This window comes from Coregonus lavaretus, assembly GCF_964263955.1.
Source record: "Coregonus lavaretus genome assembly, chromosome: 17".
Lineage (NCBI taxonomy): Eukaryota > Metazoa > Chordata > Actinopteri > Salmoniformes > Salmonidae > Coregonus > Coregonus lavaretus.
Genome location: NC_140004.1, coordinates 14,876,910 through 14,896,938, shown reverse-complemented (window position 1 = coordinate 14,896,938; position 20,029 = coordinate 14,876,910). Strand labels below are relative to the sequence as shown.

Here is a 20,029-nt window from a genome sequence, read left to right as displayed (position 1 = left end):
CAACACATCGGAGTAGGATTCTATTGCACACGACTCAGCCCGTACTCTACACAGACTGTTGCGGCATAAACAATCAGAGCTGCAGTAGGCCTATACGCAAATAGACTATTGCCATATATGGATATGTGCCATTTACTTTGAACTGGACTGTGTTTACAGCTGTGGTCATGAGTAGATGAGCTTGTTTTGAGATCAAAGCAAGAGCTGCATGTAGCCACATGTGCACATTTTGTTCATATCCTTTGCTAGTTAGTGAGTTATTAGCCCAGTTATAGAGAATTTGTAGTCAGCAATAGGGGAGTGGTTACTTCCTAAAAGAGCACAAAACCTGTAAATTTCTAGACATGTTTAATAAGCAGGTAATTAGCTTTTTTTTGGTCTTAAATAGGCAGTGTTGTATTTTGAGACAGGCTTGAATAAGCTAAGTAGCCAATATGCAGAGGGTAGCATAATTTGTCTGATTCTCTGTAATAATGGTATGGGAATGATAATGCATTTTATTTTGTAAAGTGATTCTTGCATCAAACAACACAACAAGTTCAGTGGATAAACAGGTTAATGTCAAGCCCTGCATGTTTTTTTCAAAAGTCTCATGGAATGTAGGCCTACATTGAACACCACACGTTGGCTGTTACTGTAGGCTGAATGATAGAACAGCTATTTCTTTGTTAAAATGTTATGAGATGCATTTTATCCATTGTTTTTGATGGTAGGCCTACATTATGATCAAATAGCCACATTAGCCTACTTGGCCACTGTTAAAACTGTAATATAAAGCGGCTATAGCCTCAGTGTTCACAGTAAATGCGCACTGGAAGTTGCACAGAATTTTCACAACGCTAAAGTTTGCGCTCAGCAGACATACCTAAAATCTGCTCAGTGCCGAAAAAAATGAGAGGAATCATTGACCGGAACTACATTGATTTCATTATTTTCATCACAATGTGACACCTTCTCCATTTATATTCTAACAGCATTTTAAATGTACAATATGTTTATGTTTAATGGATTTGTGTGGGAGCAGTTGTACTGTACAACAGCAGAGAGATTGAACCCTGCTCAGGTTCTGACATAAAGGTTGATCCATGTTCCAGGGATGTTTTACATTGATCCTAACCAGGGCAGCCCAGCTGATGCCCTCCTGGTCTACTGTGACTTCACTGCAGCACCAAAGACCTGTCTGTCTCCACTCCATCCTCAGGTACTTCCACACACACCCCTGGCTCTGGGACCCTCTCAACTATAGATCTTATATAATGTGGTAATAACATATGCTATATGTGTGTATGAAATGAAATACGTTCAAACTTCAGGTGCCAATGAAGGCATGGCTGAAGGATTCTGGGACAAATAACTCATTTCATTGGTTGAGTTCAATGGAAAAAGGCTTTCAGGTGAGGCTCAAATCCAACCTTGATTCTGTATTGCTCCCATGTCCCTGGTTTGATTTTAGTTTTGAAAACACATCTTCCTTCCATTCTCTCTCCCAGTTTGAGTATCCAGGACCGGATGTGGTGCAGATGAGGTTCCTTAGGTTAAACAGCAGGCTCACCAGTCAGAACATTACCTACTCCTGCCAGCTTGGGAACAGACAGGGACCAGGGGAAAGAGAGGTGAAGTTCATGGCAGACACACGAAGACAAAGTTACCTGGGGACATTACGAGATTGTGTGGTATGTTTTCAGACTATAATGATTACCATGTACTGTATTAGATGATGGTGATGATGATGATAATGATGATGATGATGAAGAGGAGGCTGTTGAGGTATGGTGAAGAAAGAGTCACTTCAATGCTTGTAATGTACTTTGTGTTTCCTTCTTGGCAGTCATCTGAGGAGCTGGATTCCGGAGACCGTCGTGAGTCAGGGTTTCAGTTTGAGAGTGAGGACCTTGATCTGCTTCCCCTGAGAGATCTGGCAGTGTTCGGAAGCAGTGACCTCACGCAGGAGTTTGGATTCACTGTCGGGCCTGTGTGCTTCAGCTAAAGGAAGAGAGACACTCTCTCTAAGGACTGGCAAGAGCAAAGACAATAATGAGACAACCACCAGACAACCTCCAGCTAGTGGGGAAATTACTCAGAGAAACTGGAGAGAGACAGAGAAAGGCAGCAGCATCTCTCCACTTCTCATGACGGAATTGTTTATTGACAAAGTAGAAGTACCAACCAACAGGACAAAGTGTCTGTTTTCTCTCTCCAAAGGTTAACCAGTTAACAAACATGAACTGGTTGGTCTGTGGCCAGGGATATTCTTGAGAGAAAGTGTCTTTGTATTTTGCGTACACTGATTTCATTTGTGATATTGAAACATGCATATTTATGTATTGGTTTAAATGATGCAGGTTCCCTTATATGTTTAAGGTGCTATAATTCTGTTTTCACATACATTCTTATACTTAATTCAGGTATGTTCTTGACAAAGAGCACTGTGGTTTATACAACCTTCACTGCTGCAACTTAACAATGTGTCCCAAATCTGTGCTCACTCTACCCTTACATCCCCAGTTAGAAACTAAGAAACATATCAATATTGATCCCTTGGTCAAAAAGTAGGAAGACTAATACAATGATGATTATTAGGAGCTATGACAATTAATTCATTGTATTTGGTGATAAGATTTTATGCATTCTTGCAGCACATGATAGATGCAGTAGCCTAACTACCATTTGTGAAATTGTGATGTTTTGATGTCTGTTGATACAGACAGAGTAACAATGTAGTACTATAAAACATGTTGTCAAAGGTCATTCAAGAAGACCAAAGATTACGTTTTCTGTAGATTCTTTCTGTCTCCAGTGTTTTTACCTCACTGCACCTTATTTGATGTCCCTGCTAGAGGCTTATCTTTGTCCCTCAATGTACCACATGATTTTACACCCTGACCTGGCTTTCTTCTACCATGAACCCCAACCTGAGAAGCTTTGACAAGGGTAAAATGACTCCCTCAGTTCTGTGAAAAACAGTTCTGATTCGAATGGAAATACTCCAGGAGGGACTTTTTTATGTGATGGATGCTCTTGATAATGTGCTTACGATTGATACTGGATTGCATGCAGCAGGCTATGAACATGGTATGGAACTTCAATGGCAGAGACAAATGTATCTTCAAAGTTTTGCTCAGTTTCAGCTTTGCTTAAAGATGTGTTTGTAATTGTGTGATTTACTTAATTTATTTGCTGGCCATTTTTCTTCAAGTGTTTTAAGTATCCATTCAATGATATATATATATATATATATATATATATATATATATATATATATATATATATATATATATGTATATGTAATTCATATTCTCTCATATTTTGTAATATGCACATGAGATACCAGTAACTGGTATCTCATGAAATTCATGAATAAATGAAGGTATTGTACTAATTTATTCATAATTCGTATTGTCCCTCCCCCTCTCCAAAAAGCACACAAACAAGTGGAAAATATACGCGATTTTATTTTCATTCAAACTTAAAGCAATTAGAAAGGGATGTGATTTCACTACATTAGATTAATGAAAATTAACTACCAATGTAGCTATGATGTTTCATGAAAATAATCGGGCGAAGTGTTGACATGAGAGAAAGGCGATAACTAAAATATATCATCCTCAGACATTGTTGCTTCCGCTCTGTTCGCTCAGGTGACTTTCTGACATTGACATAGACATTTCTGCTGCTGTTGGGTATAGGATTATTCTCTTCAAGGTATGCAATCATTTTAAACAAACACTTGCGTTTATCCTGTAAGACATGCTCCTCGTTTGTAGTAAATTGACTACTCGTGTAACTGCTTGTTTTTAGGCTGTAGGCCTTGTAATGCCTCGGTCTGTAGTCGCTCTGTGAATCGGTCAAGACTCGCTCAAGATCCATTGGAATTGGGAGCTCCGAAGAGCATGAGAGACGATACATTGTAGTCTAAAAGGTAAAGGAAATGTATTTCTAAATTCAACGTCTGTAGTTTTAGCCTACGTTTTATTGGCAGCCAGCAAATTTTTGTGTAGGTTTGCGCAGATGTTTTCCATCGTAATTATCTGCTGTTGCGCCAGGAGTGAGTAGCCTTCAGCCTTCAGGCATCCTCTCGTCAGATGGCATACAGTATTATACAACTAAAGTAATTTATTTTCTTTTGAAACGCATTTGACCTGTTTAGAAACAAATTTAAGAAATATTGTCAATAGTGAGGACAAGTGGCTGACAGGCTGCATTAAGTGACAGTGACTATAATGTACATATTCAACAATTTGCAGTGAGTGACATGAATAATTTTAAACATGTCATAATTGATCAATAAAGGGTTTGTAAACGAAACTGCATTGCTTTGTTTTCAGATTAAGTTTTAGTTCTCTATTAAAACAAAGTGATCCATATATGTATGAAAAATGTATGCACTCCTAACTGTAAGTCGCTCTGGATAAGAGCGTCTGCTAAATGACTAAATATGTAAATGTAAATATGTATGTTATGCATGTGTCCATTAATCTGTTTTGGTCTAATGAAGCACATCTCTCTACAGTTGAGTTTGTATTAGAGAAGGTCATGTGTAGCCTATTTTGTATTTGTATTTAAAACGGAGCCCCATTAGCGGCTGCCAAGGCAGCAGCTACTCATCCTGGGGTCCAACCACTGGGGTCCAACCACAATTTACATACAATAAAACAATACACAACACAACCCCTTATTACACACTACTCTACCATAACATATTTACAATACAAAATAAATAATTCTGCAAGATAACAATATTAAAATGTGTGTGTGTGTGTGTAGAGTGCATGTGTTTGCGAATGCTGTGTGTGTGTGCCTGTGTGTGTGTATGTGTGTCTCTTCACAGTCCGTGCTGTTCCATAAAGTGTAGTTTTATCTGTTTTTTTAAATAGGATTTTACTGCTTGACTGAGTTACATAATGTGAAATAGAGTTCCATGTAGTCATGACTCTATGTAGTACTGTGCGTTTCCCGTAGTCTGTTCTGGACTTGGGGACTGTGAACAGACCTCTGGTGGCATGTCTTGTGGGGTATGCATGGATGTCCGAGCTGTGTGCTAGCTTTCCAAACAGACAGCTCGGTACATTCAGCTTGTCTACACCTCTTAAAAAAACAAGCAGCGATGAAGTCAATCTGTCTTCCACTCTAAGCCAGGAGAGACTAACATGCATGTCATTAATGTTAGCTCTCCGTGTACTTTTAAGGGCCAGCCGTGCTGCCCTGTTCTGAGCCAACTGCAATTTTCACAAGTCCCTCCTTGTGGCACCTGACCACACTACTGAACAGTAGTCTAGGTGCGACAAAACTAGGGCCTGTAGGACCTGCCTTGTTGATAGTGTTGTTAAGAAGGCAGAGCAGCGCTTAATTATGGACATACTTCTCCCCATCTTAGCTACTGTTGTATCAATATGCTTTGACCATGACGTTTACAATCCAAGGTTACTCCAAGCAGTTTAGTCACCTCAACTTGCTCAATTTCCACATTATTCATTACGAGATGTATTTGAGGTTTAGGGTTTAGTGAATGATTTGACCCAAATACAATGCTTTTAGTTTTGGAAATATTTAGAACTAACTTATTCCTTGCCATACTAGCAAATTATTGATTTCATGAACCTTGTTTCTTAAGCTACATATGTTAACATGGGCTATTTTGAGCACTTTTCTTCTGGGATGCTTACTTGTTTTTATTGCTTTACTGGGAAGCTTAGCAGCAGTAGATGTGCTCATGTTCTTTATGTTAGTGCAGGGTGAGCTGCACACAGTGGCCTTCCTCCTATATATTGCATCTGCTTTCGTTTGTCATTTGCAGCCCACTTTCCCATTCTAGCACTGTCTATGACTTCACCGTGGGGTGGGCTGGAGACATGCACCCACCATCAACGAAGGACTTTGTGTCTTTAACCCTCACTGGACATGCAAGTGGCAACTATAATAACAGTAAACAGTGGAGAAGACAGTCCTGCTGGAGGGTGAGTGATTGCTGAAGGAAGTCAACCAACCTTCTTATCTCAATCACACACTGATCCGATTACTTACTATTTCCAGTTGATTTATATGCTCTAAGAGATAGCGCACTGAATGTTTTGTACCGCAAATGTAGCATGACATTTTAATGGCTTACTAAATGAATGAAAAAATGTCTGAAGACATAATTATGATCATAACCATAATATAATGTGATAGACAGAAAGGAAATGACTGTAGCTCAGACCTGTCACTGTTAGTCAGTAGAGGTATGACACCATGGTTGTGTTGTTTATCAGAAGAATATGACACTGCAGTGCTTCTGTATAGTAGCAGCATGTTACTATAATGACGCAGTTGATCAGACATGTAGCACTGTGTGACATTTAGTGATACGTCTGTATTTCTTGTTTATAGTGTACATGTCTCTCCTGACAGACAAGCCAGTGCAGTCAATTATAACTGAGCGTTTGTCTAATTCACTCTGTGCTTACGGCTTTGCCATTTTCTCTCTCACCCAAATTGCACCCATATATCCACAGAAATGGAAACAGTTATCGAGATTGCAGCGCAACCTAATCCTCTTCACCGTAGCTCTCATGTTAGTTTGTGGGATTGCTGCTTATCCCAGTGTCACAGAACATTTCCAAGGTAAGGCCAGCAAAAAAATGGAATTGTTATAATGTATGGTGGTGACTGTTTTTGAGCCACCAGAGACTGAGCATTCTCCCCTCTGCATCCTCCCCAGGCCTTACTGTTGTTGCGAAGGAGGAAGGGGACCATGCTCTGAAAGCTGTCATCACTGAGGTCCTACCTGAGTCAGACAAACTGAACCAACCGCTAGTACCAGAGCCACCTTCAGAGGTTGGTACATTCCACTCCTCTGCTTTGCTACTAAAGCCAACCTTTGACTATGACAAAATATCTGGAGTGACACAAACAGTAAGCTGTGTTTTTGAATTAAACACTTCCCTCCCTTTACCATGTCTCTTCCTTTAGAAGCAGAAGAGGGCACCCTACAAGCGGGGGCCACCCGGCCTGCAGAACCGCCTGCAAAATAAAGGGAACATGTCAGATACCCAGGTGGAGAAAGAGGAGGGAGAGAAGCTACTTGTTAAGTAAGACTAGTCTCTAATCAGTGGAGATAACTGATGGACTGATTGATAACAAAATACTGATACATAAGCCTTTATTGCATGCGTTAGAGAAGTGGATTGTGATGAGTAATCTGAATAAAATATACAACTCGATTCCAACCAAATATAAACATGTTTTCTGGTCTTCTTATCTTGACTGACCCCTATGTGTGTTTAGTTGGCGTGGGGCCATGATTGACCAAGCCGCTGAAAGAGGAACTGCCAAGGAAGCAGAGAACAAGGTGGATGTCCCAGCGGTTGAGCAAGAGGTCCACTCACACAAGGAGCCAGGTCTTTGCCATGTTTCTGCCTCTACTGTCTCTCTTCTCTCTCTCTGTCTCTCTGTCATCCCCCTGCTCAAACCCTCCATAGCCCCCTTCATGACCATGAACAACAGTTGAGTTTATTAACCACACGTTGAGTTTGATAGAGGGCAAACTAGAGCTTTGACAGGAAATGTGCATGGCCTGAAAGAGACTTAAATAGAAGTAATGAATTCATAATTCTGGAACGGACTTGGATGGTAGCTAATTATCTTGGCACGCGTGTGTTTCAGAAGTCGATAGGCTTGAGGCAGTACGTGATGCTTTCAGACATGCATGGAAGGGCTACAAAGAGTTTGCCTGGGGCAAAGATGAACTGAGGCCCGTGTCTAAGTCCTATGGAGAGTGGTTTGGCCTGGGCTTGACCCTAATTGATGCACTGGACACCATGTGGATCCTCAACCTCAAAAAAGGTACAGTACATTAATGATCCAGCTTTTCTATATACCTGCTGTATCAGAGAGTTTGCATGGAGTTAGACCACTAAAGTTGTTTGCCCTCTTTTGGACAGAGTTTGAGGAGGCTAAGACCTGGGTGTCCACAGAGCTGTCCTTCAATAAGAACGTGGACGTGAACCTGTTTGAGAGCACCATCCGTATCCTGGGCGGCTTGCTGAGTACTTACCATCTGACTGGAGACACTCTGTTCCTGGACAAGGCTGTGAGTCACATACAGAGAGACCTACAGAGAGCTGGCACTTACTGTTTCTGCTGCTGGGCCTCTGGCACTTCCTCCTCCAGTCATTCTGCCTCTCAAAGACCCTTTCATGGGCTGCTGATAATGCTGCTGCTGGTCATATGAATTAAATCTGTGGGAGAAGGGGGTCTGGTTAGGAAAACCAATATTGATTGGCAGTTCTGTTTATTTATTTTTGATGACCTTGCAGAAAGATATAGGAACAAGGTTAATGCCTGCCTTCAACACCCCGTCCAAGATCCCCTACTCAGATGTGAACATTGGGAAGGGTACGGCCCACCCCCCTCGATGGACATCGGACAGCACTGTTGCTGAGGTCACCAGCATCCAGCTGGAATTTAGGGAGCTGAGTCGCCTCACTCAGGACACACGCTACCAGGTAAACCCAACGACAACACAGTATCAGGATCTGTTGGTAATATTCATACCAACACTCAAAAGCAATGTTCTAATGGCAGGACTCGATTCATGTCAGCCTTTTGTTCAAGGTTTGATTATTCAGCACTCTATCAATCATCTCTGACGACATTAAACAGACTTATTTCTCCTTTCCCTTCTTCCTTATACAGGCTGCAGTGGATGAGGTCATGCAGAAAGTCCACAAGCTGGAGGGGAAGCAGGACGGCCTTGTCCCCATGTTCATCAACACCAACAGCGGCCAGTTTACCCATTTGGGGATGTTCACGCTGGGCGCACGGGCAGACAGCTACTACGAATACCTCCTCAAACAGTGGATCCAGGGAGGCAAGAAGGAGACAGAGTGAGTCGAATTCCTTAATTCCTGGACTTCTTTTCTAAACACTTTCCGGTCTACTTTTCTCAAGGCTGTATATGAGGTTTAAGCTGACGCTAATTCTCTGAGTCAGGTCTAGGCACTCAAGTCCTACTCATCTTGTCTAGGGTCCCTGCTAAGTACTGGGGGCAGGCAGCAGAGTTGTCACTGTTCTGGCTTGCTGTCATGTTTGACAGCAGAGCTGTCCCTCCCCTGATGTAACTGACACGACTTTAACAGCCCCGTCTCTCTGTTACCTGCAGTGCTGGACAAGCTGTGTGGATGTGGCGGAACGGCTGTATGTCGTATCAGGCTGTGCATAAGACTGAAATATTCATGACTCTGTCTGGTGATATTTGCTGAACTTCATGCACAACTAGGTCTTCAGAGCTGCTTTATAAAACATTTATCCTCAGTTGGAACAGCTCTCGCAGACCCAGCACAGCTTGAGGACTTTGATGCTTGAGGACAGATTTAGTTATTGTACTATGTTTAAAGTAGTTCATGAAGTTGTATATATTTTTTATTGGCTCAGTGCTGTATCAGTTGGTGTTGACGGTGGATTCTATGGGACACGTATAAAACAATAACAGAAAACTACGCAAGTACCATTTAAGCTGACTATTCTTCTCAGTATTTGTATAGGTATAGACCATATTCCTTTAAGTCAAAGCAGTGTTGTGTTATACAGAGCAGTACAAATAAACTGATGTGCCTGGCTGTAAAGCTGTGGTTATATGGGTGTTCCTCAGGTTATGCTCCAGAGTGCTTGGCTATAAAGCCGTGACTGTGTGTTCCTCAGTTTGCTGGAGGATTACCTGCAAGCCATGGAGGGAGTGAAGAAGAACCTGCTGAAGAAGTCCTCTCCGAACAGTCTGACCTTCGTAGGGGAGCTTTCCCATGGCCAGTTCAGCCCCAAAATGGTTAGGATACTGACTATGCACACCAGATGAGTGTGTGTGAAAAGGCTGCTGTTTTCTCTAGATTGTGGACTCCATTCTGTAACATGGACAGGGTAGTTATCCACTGACTCCCCCCTCTGTATCTGTGTCAGGATCATCTGGTGTGTTTCCTCCCTGGGACCCTGGCTCTAGGGGCCTACCACGGCCTGCCAGCGGACCACATGGAGCTGGCCAAGCAGCTGATGGAGACTTGCTACCAGATGTATGCCCAGATGGAGACTGGCCTGAGCCCTGAGATTGTCCACTTTAACATGCACGAGGGCAGCATCAGAGATGTAGACGTGAAGGTAGGGATGTGCACTGAACAACACTCACAGCAGAGGTATGGTTATAATCAATACCCAACTGAAGTGCTATTTGGTTCCTGACAATTTATTTCACTGTTGTAAAGTGTATGTTTTTTTGATGCAATTGATATGATTGTTTCTCGTGTGTGTGTGTCATTTCCTCAGCTTGCAGACAGACACAACCTCCTGCGCCCTGAGACGGTGGAGAGCCTATTCTATCTGTACAGGTTCACTAAAGACAGGAAGTATAGGGACTGGGGCTGGGAGATTCTCCAAAACTTCAACAAGTACACGAAGGTGAGAGAGCACAGTCACTAACCAGCCTAGACTACTGTTAATACTGTAAGTAAATGAACTCGCCTGGTCCCAGATCTGTTTGCATGACAAAAAGAGTTGGCAAGACCGCACACTGATCTGGATCCAGGCTACTGAGAAATGCATTGTTTGAGATATTGTCACATGCTGTTAAAGTTAATGATAAATCTGTATGTGTTAATTGAGTGAGTATTCCCCAGAGATGATGGATCCTTCTCATAATACCATGTGTGATGGTCTGTGTCTCACCAGGTTTCTACTGGTGGCTACACGTCCATCAACAACGTACGGGACCCAGAGTACCCCAGCCCCCGGGACAAGATGGAGAGTTTCTTCCTGGGGGAGACTCTCAAATACTTCTACCTGCTGTTCTCAGATGACCCGGAGCTGGTCAGTCTGGACAAGTATGTGTTCAACACAGAGGCCCACCCCCTGCCCATCTGGCCCACTGCAGAGTGAGAGATACACAGGGCAAGTCAACGTGACGCACATATACAGTAATACATCACAGCTCAGGGCTTGGCTAACACCAAGATATCTTGTTATTCCTTTTTATATATCTCAGTGACTCAAGTTTGGGTCGGTTTACCCTCTCCCAATTTGAAAACTCTGGAAAAATGCCTATTTTTTAAAGCCGGAATTCATTGTTTGTTTAGTGATTGTTATATCCATGGGGGATATCAGCAGTGTTGGGGTGAGATTGAGGTATAGTAGCTTTGTTCTCTTTCTGTTCTCGCCACATTGCTGGTGCCGGGCCTGTCTGTCCTCTGATAATGACAGTTGTTTAGTCTGAAGGAAGAGTGGAAAACATGAGAGCCAGCCAAGCTGTGTCCTTGGCTCATCGTGGTTATTTCGTGCACCAACACTAGAACATATGAGCGTGACTGGTCTCCAAGCTGTGTCTTAGTCGGAGGCAGCAGCAGCCTGAGAGGAAGTGGAAGTGCTAGTTTGGCAGAATACGGCGCTAAGTGACCAAGTCCCTATCATGGAATGATATAGTATACTATGGTATAAATCACTGTAGTGTATACTGTAGTATTTACAGTTAGCTATATTATAAATACTGTAGTAAAGGAAAACAGTAGTATACTGTTGTATTTACTATAGTGTTTTTGTTTTATTATCATTGACATAGAAGGGGAGGCTTTCTCCTTCAGGAAACCTACTGGAGAAATACTAATGAAGCACATTTTCCATAACCTGGCTGGGGTCTGAATGGAGAGTTCAGAGCATCTACTCTTTTCTATAACCTGTAGGGAACACAATCTATGATCTATACATGGCATGTAGGTTTCTCACTTATGGGTGGCACTAATTGCATTCTTAAGAAATGGTTTATAAAGATTTTGAAAAGAGAATCAGTCATGTCAGGCATAGAATAGTCTGATTTAATTGCATACTGTGAACCTTTATGTGTATGGGGACTGCAAGCACTTATTGTTTCATTTCCTTGTGTTTGAATTCGACTGACTCAGCTGCTATTATATTTAATGAATATTACGTTTTCTTTTTCCTTATTTGTCATTATTTCCTTTATGTTGTGGTGTCAAACTAGTGCAAGTTGGAGTGGAAATTTGGGTAGTTTTAGTTATACCAATATGTTTGTGCGATTTAAGCTGAATTTAGTTAATATAATTTGAATTAATTTGTAGTGTATTGTGGTATACTACAGTGCCTTCAGAAAGTATTCATACCCCTTGACTTATTCCACAATTTGTTGTTACAGTCTGAATTCAAAATTGATTAAATAAATGTATTATCTCACCCACTGACACACAATACCCCATAATGACAGTGAAAACATGTTTTTAGACGTTTTAGCAAATATATATATTTTTTCAATACATAAGCATTCACACCCCTGAGTCAATACATGTTAGAATCATCTTTGGCAGTGATTACAGCTGTGAGTATTTCTGGGTAAGTCTCCAAGAGCTTTGCACACCTGGATTGTACAATATTTGCACATTATTATTTTCAAAATTCTTCAAGCTCTGTCAAGTTGGTTGTTGATCATTGCTAGACAGACATTTTCAAGTCTTGCCATAGATTTTCAAGCCGATTTAAGTCAAAACTGCAACTCGGCCACTCAGGAACATTCAATGTAATCTTGGTAAGCGACTCCAGTATGTATTTGGCCTTGTTTTAGGTTATGTGAATTTGTCTCCCAGTGTCTGTTGGAAAGCAGATGGAACCAGGTTTTCCTCTAGGATTTTGCCTGTCTTAGCTCTATTCCGTTTATTTTTATCATTAACTCCCTAGTTCTTGCCGATAACAAGCATACCCATAACATGATGCAGCCACCACCATGCTTGAAAATATGAAGTGGGACTCAGTGATGTGCCCCAAACATAACGCTTTGTATTAAGGAAATAAAGTTAATTTCTTTGCCACATTTTTTGCAGTTTTACTTTAGTGCCTTCTTGCAAAAAGGATGCATGTTTTGGAATATTTTTGGCATCATGGTGAAATCCCTGAACGGTTTCCTTCCTCTCCGGCAACTGAGTTAGGAAGGAAGCCTGTATATTTGTATTGAATGGGTGTTTTGATACACCATCTATAGTGTAATAACTTAACCATGCTCAAAGGATGTCTGCTTTTTGTATTTTTACCCATTTATCAATAGGTGCCCTTCTTTGCGAGGCATTGGAAAACCTCCCTGGTCTTTGTGGTTGAATCTGTTTGAAATTCACTGCTCGACTGAGGGACCTTCCAATTATCTGTATGTGTGGGGTACAGAGATTAGGTAATCATGTTAAACACTTATTGCACACAAAGCAAGTCCATGCAACTTATGTGACTTGTTAAGCAAATTTTTACTCCTGAACTTATTCAGGCTTGCCATGACAAAAGGGGTTGAATACTTGACTCAAGACATTTTAAACTCAGGCTGTAACACAACAAAATGTGGAAAAAGTAAAGGAGTGTGAATACTTTCTGAAGGCACTGTATATCTGGATAGGCTGTAGCTCCCATACTTCACCATCATTCTTGTAAATATCTATTGCGAATGTAATATGCACATTTTCACTCTGATGATTCTATTTGTAGTGGTCTTTTATTTAAGAGTTTTTGAGACCACATTCAACATCCTAGGTGTATAGTGTGAGATGTAGTTTTCTTCCCATTTTGAATGTTTAGCTCTCCCCTCCTTCAGTGTTGTTTCACTTGTGCCTTCAACGTTGCTCTGGACAACATTATGAAACTATTTTGACATATCATTCATAAATTGCTGTTTTGTTATTGAAATGTATATAGTTGCTGTGGATTTTTTTTTTTTTTACATATTCAGTGTGTGGTTGTGGAATAAGCAATGTCATTTTCCAACAGTCTTTCAACCATGTGGATATACTTCCATAACTTTCAAACTATGCATAAACTTTATAGTACATATCATGAAACTAAGGGCTATGAGCTTCCTTTCCCTCTTTCACATCTCTGATCAGTTAGTATACTGCTGGTCGGATTTCTGATTCCTTTTTTAGAACTCAGATGTTTCTCAAAATGGATTCTAAACTTTTATAAACCAAAGATATACTGGTTATTACAATAACTGGAACCTGGAATTATTCTACCCATCATTCTGTGAGGAATGACAAAATAAGCCATTTTCCTAAGCCATGTTTTATAACAATGAAAATTAAATACTATTGGAGATTTTGATACAGCATCTGAAGTCAGCTGCTGCATGCTGACAGCTGTTAGTTAACCAAGGTCAACAGCGTGTTAATACTGTCTTGGTTAATCAAGTCTGCTGTTCTGATTCACTCAGCCCTCAAGTTGTGGAGGAACATTTTATTTCCAACCACTAATGCCATATACCCAACTGTGGCACCCGCCTGGGACCTCAAGGCAAAATAAGAAATATAAATAAGTTATTGTATTTTTCTTGCAATATTGTAGATATTTGCAATCAATGTATCACATTGGTCAGATTCTTGCAATATTGTGGACATTTACAATCAATGTATCACATTGGTCAGAATCTCTTCATTTTAATTAAACTATGCGCCTGTGTCATTTGCGACAGTGTATTTCGGAATAGCCTGTGTGATGAGAGACTGCAATACCAGTGACTCAGCTGGAAAGTAGTACACCCATGTCTTGATTTAATTATCTTTCAACTTGGGCATGAACATGCTAAACCAAGGGCTGGGAGCTAATGGGACCAGTGTTTCTGGGTCAATGAACTGTTTAAATCATGAACTTTCAAAATGTGTCACAAATCATGTCACTTGGTTTACGATAAAACGATGGACCTGCTTTAATTTTGTATATGTCAACATTAAAACACTTATTGAACAACATTTTACAACTCTGTCACTGTCGATCATTACAATCCATGTTGAAGGCATTTCATCTGTATCTGTCCCTCTCCATTTTCACCCACTGGGCGATGGTGTCTGACTCCATCTTACAGGCCTTTTATAACTGATGCCGGATCAGCGACATTGGCCTCTCTGGGAGGTAAGATCACATAGGATAATATTAGCATTGAATTGCAACCATGCCTGTGGTTGTACTGTATATTACTAAGTAATATTATAGAGTAAATAATTGTATACTGTTTGAATTTACAGTAGTTGATTGTGGAGTGGAAGAAAGTCAAGTGTGATTTTAATGACAAGTCCTCTCACCTCAAATCCAAATGGTGAGCCCCCTCTGAGATGTTGATTGCAATTAGTGATGAGCTCAAGGACTTTCTCACCTACAGAACAGAAATCTTACAAATTGGATTAATATCTTACCCTTCCATTTGCCCATGGGTCCAGATCTCCATTGGAGAAAAGGATGTTGCTGGCCGTGGAGAGGGCTGATCAAGGCAAAAAAGAACATAAACATAAACTGAGGAAACCGTACTATGGAAAAAACAAGCAGACTAGGGTGGCACTACAGAGAAGTGTTCTAGAAGCAAGCCATGTGTACTGTGTGGGAATTTCAAATTATGTTGAAATGAGCAAGGCAGCAGGGTCGTTCCACCAATCAGGTGCCATCTCAAGAGGTTAAATAAGATTTTAAAAAGACTATAGTAAGTGCCTATTAAGTGCCAAATAAAGTAACCGGGTTGATGACTTCATCTTAAATCAGCCATAAATCCCCTGGTGACAGGGAGTGGCAATTGAATGTGGCAATTTTTTTTATTTAAATTAATTATCTGTGGGAACAGGGTTGACGTATTCTGCTTGACCCGCTCAGTTTTACACCAGAAAATTGCCAAAAAGAATAGAACCAGCTCACATGCTGAGCAAAGAGCAAGTGACAACCGTTTGGTGATGTACAGTGTGCCTGGTAGTCCCAGGTCAGACTATTGAAGTCCATAGCCAGTTGGGTCAGCACACTCCACATACAGGGTGTAGAGGTCAAAGAAGGTCAAATCTCCTGTAGAGTTGTACACTATTCCTGTAGGAGATTCAGCATAAAAAACATATTACACCATTACAGTTGCTGGTAGACCTAACATAGAATTTTGATGAGGAAATGTGAGCACCTGCTATACAGATAATCAGTTCTACAGTGATTTCTGGGTTGATTGGGAATGATGCTTTATAGCCATTCTGCCTGAGGAGCAGCTGGGGGAAGTGTAGGAGGAGCACCCTCTAGTGAACACTGATATGAAATGCCTCTGAGTGATACAAAAGTCAAATGGTAGGATCCTTGAAGGATTCATTGAGAACTTACTGGACAGTCCTGTCGCCTACTTACCTGCAGTGTCTGAGGGAATGCAGCATATCAGCTCCACCCAACATGGTATCACAGGCCTCCCTACAATAATAACAAGCACATAGAGTTCTCACTTTAGTTCAACACAAACAACATAGTATGGGTTGAACGACATAGTAGGGGTGAAATTCCAATGAGTTGGTGTTAGTGAGCAACAGTACCTTGACTGGGTTGGCAGGCATGCTACCCATAAAGTGGGTGCTGTAGGGGTAGTCCAGTATGACCATAAGGGTGAAGGCATTACGTAGGAACCCATTCAGCTGGTGGATGTCCTTATGGGAGCAGGGAGTCTTGCACAGGGAGAACTCTGACTGGATACGACCATAGTCTGAAGTGGGACAAACATGGAAAGGAGACAACCATGCACCATTACTGTAATGATGGAAGATCACACAGTGCTTCTGTAGTTTCAAAGCTATACTGAACAAAAATATAAACGCAACATGCAACAATTTCAAAGATTTTACTGAGTTACAGTTCATATAAGGAAATCAGTCAATTGAAATAAATTAAATAGGCCCTAATCTATGGATTTCACATGACTGGGCAGGGGTGCAGCCATGGGTGGGCCTGGGAGGACATAGGCCCACCCACTTCGTAGCCAGGCCCAGCCAATCACAATACGTTTTTCCCCACCAAAGGGCTTTATTACAGACATAAATACTCCGGAGCACCCCCCACCCCCACCCCCCCTCAGACAATCCAGCAGGTGAAGAAGCAAGATGTGGAGGTCCTGGGCTGGCGTGGTTACACGTGGTCTGCGGTGGATGGATTATCTTGGCAAAGGAGAAATGCTCAGTAACAGGGCTGTAAACAAATTTGTGCACAAACTTTGAGAGAAATAAGCTTTTTGTGCGTATGGAACATTTCTGGGATCTTTTATTTCAGCTCATGAAACATGGAACCAACTCTTTACATGTTGCAACCGTGATGACATTCATAGGTTGCAAAGGCACATTCAAATGATGACCCCATTTCTACAGGGGCTCATCTGATATTGTACATGCATACTTTACCTTCTATTTGAGCCAGGTCTTGCAGCCTCTGGAATACCCCTCTCACAGCATCCCTACACTCTGGGGCAGAGTTCTCAAAATCCTATACACACACATGTTATACAAAATCCTATACACACACATACACAAAAAAAACTGTATGCACGCATGACTGTAAGTCGCTTTGGATAAAAGCGTCTACTAAATGGCATATTATATATTATATTATATTATGTTGGGGGGATATTGTTAACAGAGAAATGAAGATTGTAGAAAATGCAGGTCAAGTGTGAACTTGCAGATGTGACATCCTGGAGAAACTGTGTGGATTCCCCCATTTTTGCAGTGGACAGGATGGGAGCACTGGCAGCCAGAGCCCCTGCTACGATGTTGAGGTACCTCACCGACAGCATTCCTCCATAACTGAAGGTGAGACAGAGAAAAGACAACCTTTGTATGAGAGACTAGCCTATCTCTACTGAAGTTGATGATGTTGTCTCATTGAGTATCAGACTAATACTTAGGAAGCACAGAATTGGGAATTAACTGGATCTGTAGAGAATCATAATGCCTTTATTATTGGAGAATATATTTGGCACCGCAATTACTTAGGATCTTTATCTAAAGGCATTGTAACAGTTTGCTTTGTACCAAAAAAGTGGAACTTGAGTTTAGCTATGAATAATAAAAATTACCTCATTCAATATGATTTCCAATGGCCTGTTATTGAGCTCTTACCTCCCACCAAAGACAACTGGGTATGCTGAGGCTCCTAGCTGCTGTTTCAGTTCTGTGATTATGACAGCATAGTCTGCCAGGGCCTGTTCCACCTTCAGTAACCCAACCTCTGGGATGTTGAACGAGTCCTGGCCAAACGGGAGTGATTTGCCATAGTATCTCTGTGGAGAGAAACGTGTAACATTATTCAAATATTCAAGGTAACTGTATGCATCATGTTGCAGCTACCAGCTCTGCTTGAGTTTTGTCCTGCCCTTTTCAAGTACATTCTGTAGTCTGGTATCAAAATGATCATAACAGAGAGAGGTTGACTAAGCACAAACGTATCTGATACCAGAGCCCATATCCATAAAGCATCTCAGAGTAGGAGTGCTGATCTAGGATCTGTGTGCTGATCTAGGCAGTGATAAAGCCTCTCTTGAAAAAGCCAAACCTTGACCCGGAAAATATAAAAAACTATCGGCCTATATCGAATCTTCCATTCCTCTCAAAAATTTTAGAAAAAGCTGTTGCGCAGCAACTCACTGCCTTTCTGAAGACAAACAATGTATACGAAATGCTTCAGTCTGGTTTTAGACCCCATCATAGCACTGAGACTGCACTTGTGAAGGTGGTAAATGACCTTTTAATGGCGTCAGACCGAGGCTCTGCATCTGTCCTCGTGCTACTAGACCTTAGTGCTGCCTTTGACACCATCGATCACCACATTCTTTTGGAGAGACTGGAAACCCAAATTGGTCTACACGGACAAGTTCTGGCCTGGTTTAGATCCTACCTGTCGGAAAGATATCAGTTTGTCTCTGTGAATGGTCTGTCCTCCGACAAATCAACTGTACATTTCGGTGTTCCTCAAGGTTCCGTTTTAGGACCACTATTGTTTTCACTATATATTTTACCTCTTGGGGATGTTATTCGAAAACATAATGTTAACTTTCACTGCTATGCGGATGACACACAGCTGTACATTTCAATGAAACATGGTGAAGCCCCAAAATTGCCCTCGCTAGAAGCCTGTGTTTCAGACATAAGGAAGTGGATGGCTGAAAACTTTTTACTTTTAAACTCGGACAAAACAGAGATGCTTGTTCTAGGTCCCAAGAAACAAAGAGATCTTCTGTTAAATCTGACAATTCATCTAGATGGTTGTAAAGTCGTCTAAAATAAAACTGTGAAGGACCTCGGTGTTACTCTTGACCCTGATCTCTCTTTTGACGAACATATCAAGACTGTTTCAGGGACAGCTTTTTTCCATCTACGTAACATTGCAAAAATCAGAAATTTTCTGTCCAAAAATGATGCAGAAAAATTAATCCATGCATTTGTTACTTCTAGGTTAGACTACTGCAATGCTCTATTTTCCGGCTACCCGGATAAAGCACTAAATAAACTTCAGTTAGTGCTAAATACGGCTGCTAGAATCCTGACTAGAACCAAGAAATTTGATCATATTACTCCAGTGCTAGCTTCCCTACACTGGCTTCCTGTTAAGGCAAGGGCTGATTTCAAGGTTTTACTGTTAACCTATAAAGCGTTACATGGGCTTGCTCCTACCTATCTTTCCGAGTTGGTCCTGCCGTACATACCAATACGTACGCTACGGTCACAAGACGCAGGCCTCCTAATTGTCCCTAGAATTTCTAAGCAAACAGCGGGAGGCAGGGCTTTCTCCTATAGATCTCCATTTTTATGGAACAGTCTGCCTACCCATGTGAGAGACGCAGACTCGGTCTCAACCTTTAAGTCTTTACTGAAGACTTATCTCTTCAGTAGGTCATATGATTGAGTGTAGTCTGGCCCAGGAGTGTGAAGGTGAACGGAAAGGCTGGAGCAACGAACAGCCCTTGCTGTCTCTGCCGGGCCGGTTCCCCTCTCCACTGGGGTTCTCTGCCTCTAACCCTGTTGCAGGGGCTGAGTCACTGGCTTGCTGGTGCTCTTTCATGCCGTCCCTGGGAGGGGTGCGTCACTTGAGTGGGTTGAGTTACTGACGTGATCTTCCTGTCTGGGTTGGCGCCCCCCCCTTGGTTTGTGCTGTGGTGGAGACCTCTGTGGGCTATACTCGGCCTTGTCTCAGGATTGTAAGTTGGTGGTTGGGGATATCCCTCTAGTGGTGCGGGGGCTGTGCTTTGGCGGAGTGG

At 41.6% G+C, this 20,029-nt stretch overlaps 3 protein-coding genes across 6 annotated transcripts; 2 read left to right on the top strand and 1 right to left on the bottom strand.

Annotated features, from left to right (window-relative positions):
- Positions 1 to 213: 213 nt before the first annotated feature.
- LOC311144809 (collagen alpha-1(III) chain-like) lies at positions 214 to 1,987 on the top strand (the record flags this gene model as incomplete). Its single annotated transcript, XM_084180951.1, has 5 exons — positions 214 to 359; positions 1,095 to 1,201; positions 1,314 to 1,394; positions 1,491 to 1,673; positions 1,829 to 1,987. The coding sequence occupies exons 2-5, from the start codon at positions 1,097 to 1,099 to the stop codon at positions 1,985 to 1,987; spliced, it is 528 nt and encodes a 175-aa protein (XP_084037077.1). The 5' UTR covers positions 214 to 359; positions 1,095 to 1,096.
- A 1,451-nt stretch (positions 1,988 to 3,438) lies between these two features.
- Positions 3,439 to 14,747, top strand: LOC311144799 (endoplasmic reticulum mannosyl-oligosaccharide 1,2-alpha-mannosidase-like). 4 transcript variants are annotated; one of them, XM_084180938.1, is made up of 15 exons: positions 3,439 to 3,702; positions 3,799 to 3,919; positions 5,795 to 5,954; positions 6,492 to 6,600; positions 6,698 to 6,813; positions 6,949 to 7,067; positions 7,264 to 7,376; positions 7,645 to 7,821; positions 7,920 to 8,068; positions 8,295 to 8,483; positions 8,674 to 8,864; positions 9,679 to 9,799; positions 9,931 to 10,125; positions 10,291 to 10,422; positions 10,693 to 14,747. In XM_084180938.1, exons 3-15 carry the CDS (start codon positions 5,850 to 5,852, stop codon positions 10,897 to 10,899), a joined length of 1,923 nt encoding a protein of 640 aa, XP_084037064.1. In that variant the 5' UTR covers positions 3,439 to 3,702; positions 3,799 to 3,919; positions 5,795 to 5,849; the 3' UTR covers positions 10,900 to 14,747. The 4 variants fall into 4 exon arrangements, with proteins under 4 accessions (XP_084037064.1, XP_084037063.1, XP_084037061.1 ...); XM_084180937.1 differs by having other exon boundaries at positions 3,440 to 3,702; positions 5,813 to 5,954; positions 7,642 to 7,821; XM_084180935.1 differs by having other exon boundaries at positions 3,440 to 3,702; positions 7,642 to 7,821.
- Positions 14,748 to 16,191: 1,444 nt separating this feature from the next.
- On the bottom strand, positions 16,192 to 18,238 carry LOC311145038 (dipeptidyl peptidase 2-like; the record flags this gene model as incomplete). The annotated part of the gene is made up of 6 exons (XM_084181236.1): positions 16,192 to 16,203; positions 16,323 to 16,489; positions 17,178 to 17,259; positions 17,456 to 17,579; positions 17,895 to 18,055; positions 18,218 to 18,238. 6 exons carry the CDS (start codon positions 18,236 to 18,238, stop codon positions 16,192 to 16,194), a joined length of 567 nt encoding a protein of 188 aa, XP_084037362.1.
- Between the last annotated feature and the right edge of the window lie 1,791 nt (positions 18,239 to 20,029).

Bases quoted from the DNA above. Each gene is read 5' to 3' on its own strand.
- LOC311144799 (XM_084180937.1), top strand. From the start codon at position 5,850: ATGCACCCACCATCAACGAAGGACTTTGTGTCTTTAACCCTCACTGGA. The intron at 6,601-6,697 runs GTAAGGCCAGCA...CATCCTCCCCAG, and splicing joins TGTCACAGAACATTTCCAAG to GCCTTACTGTTGTTGCGAAG. The intron at 9,800-9,930 runs GTTAGGATACTG...TATCTGTGTCAG, and splicing joins GCCAGTTCAGCCCCAAAATG to GATCATCTGGTGTGTTTCCT.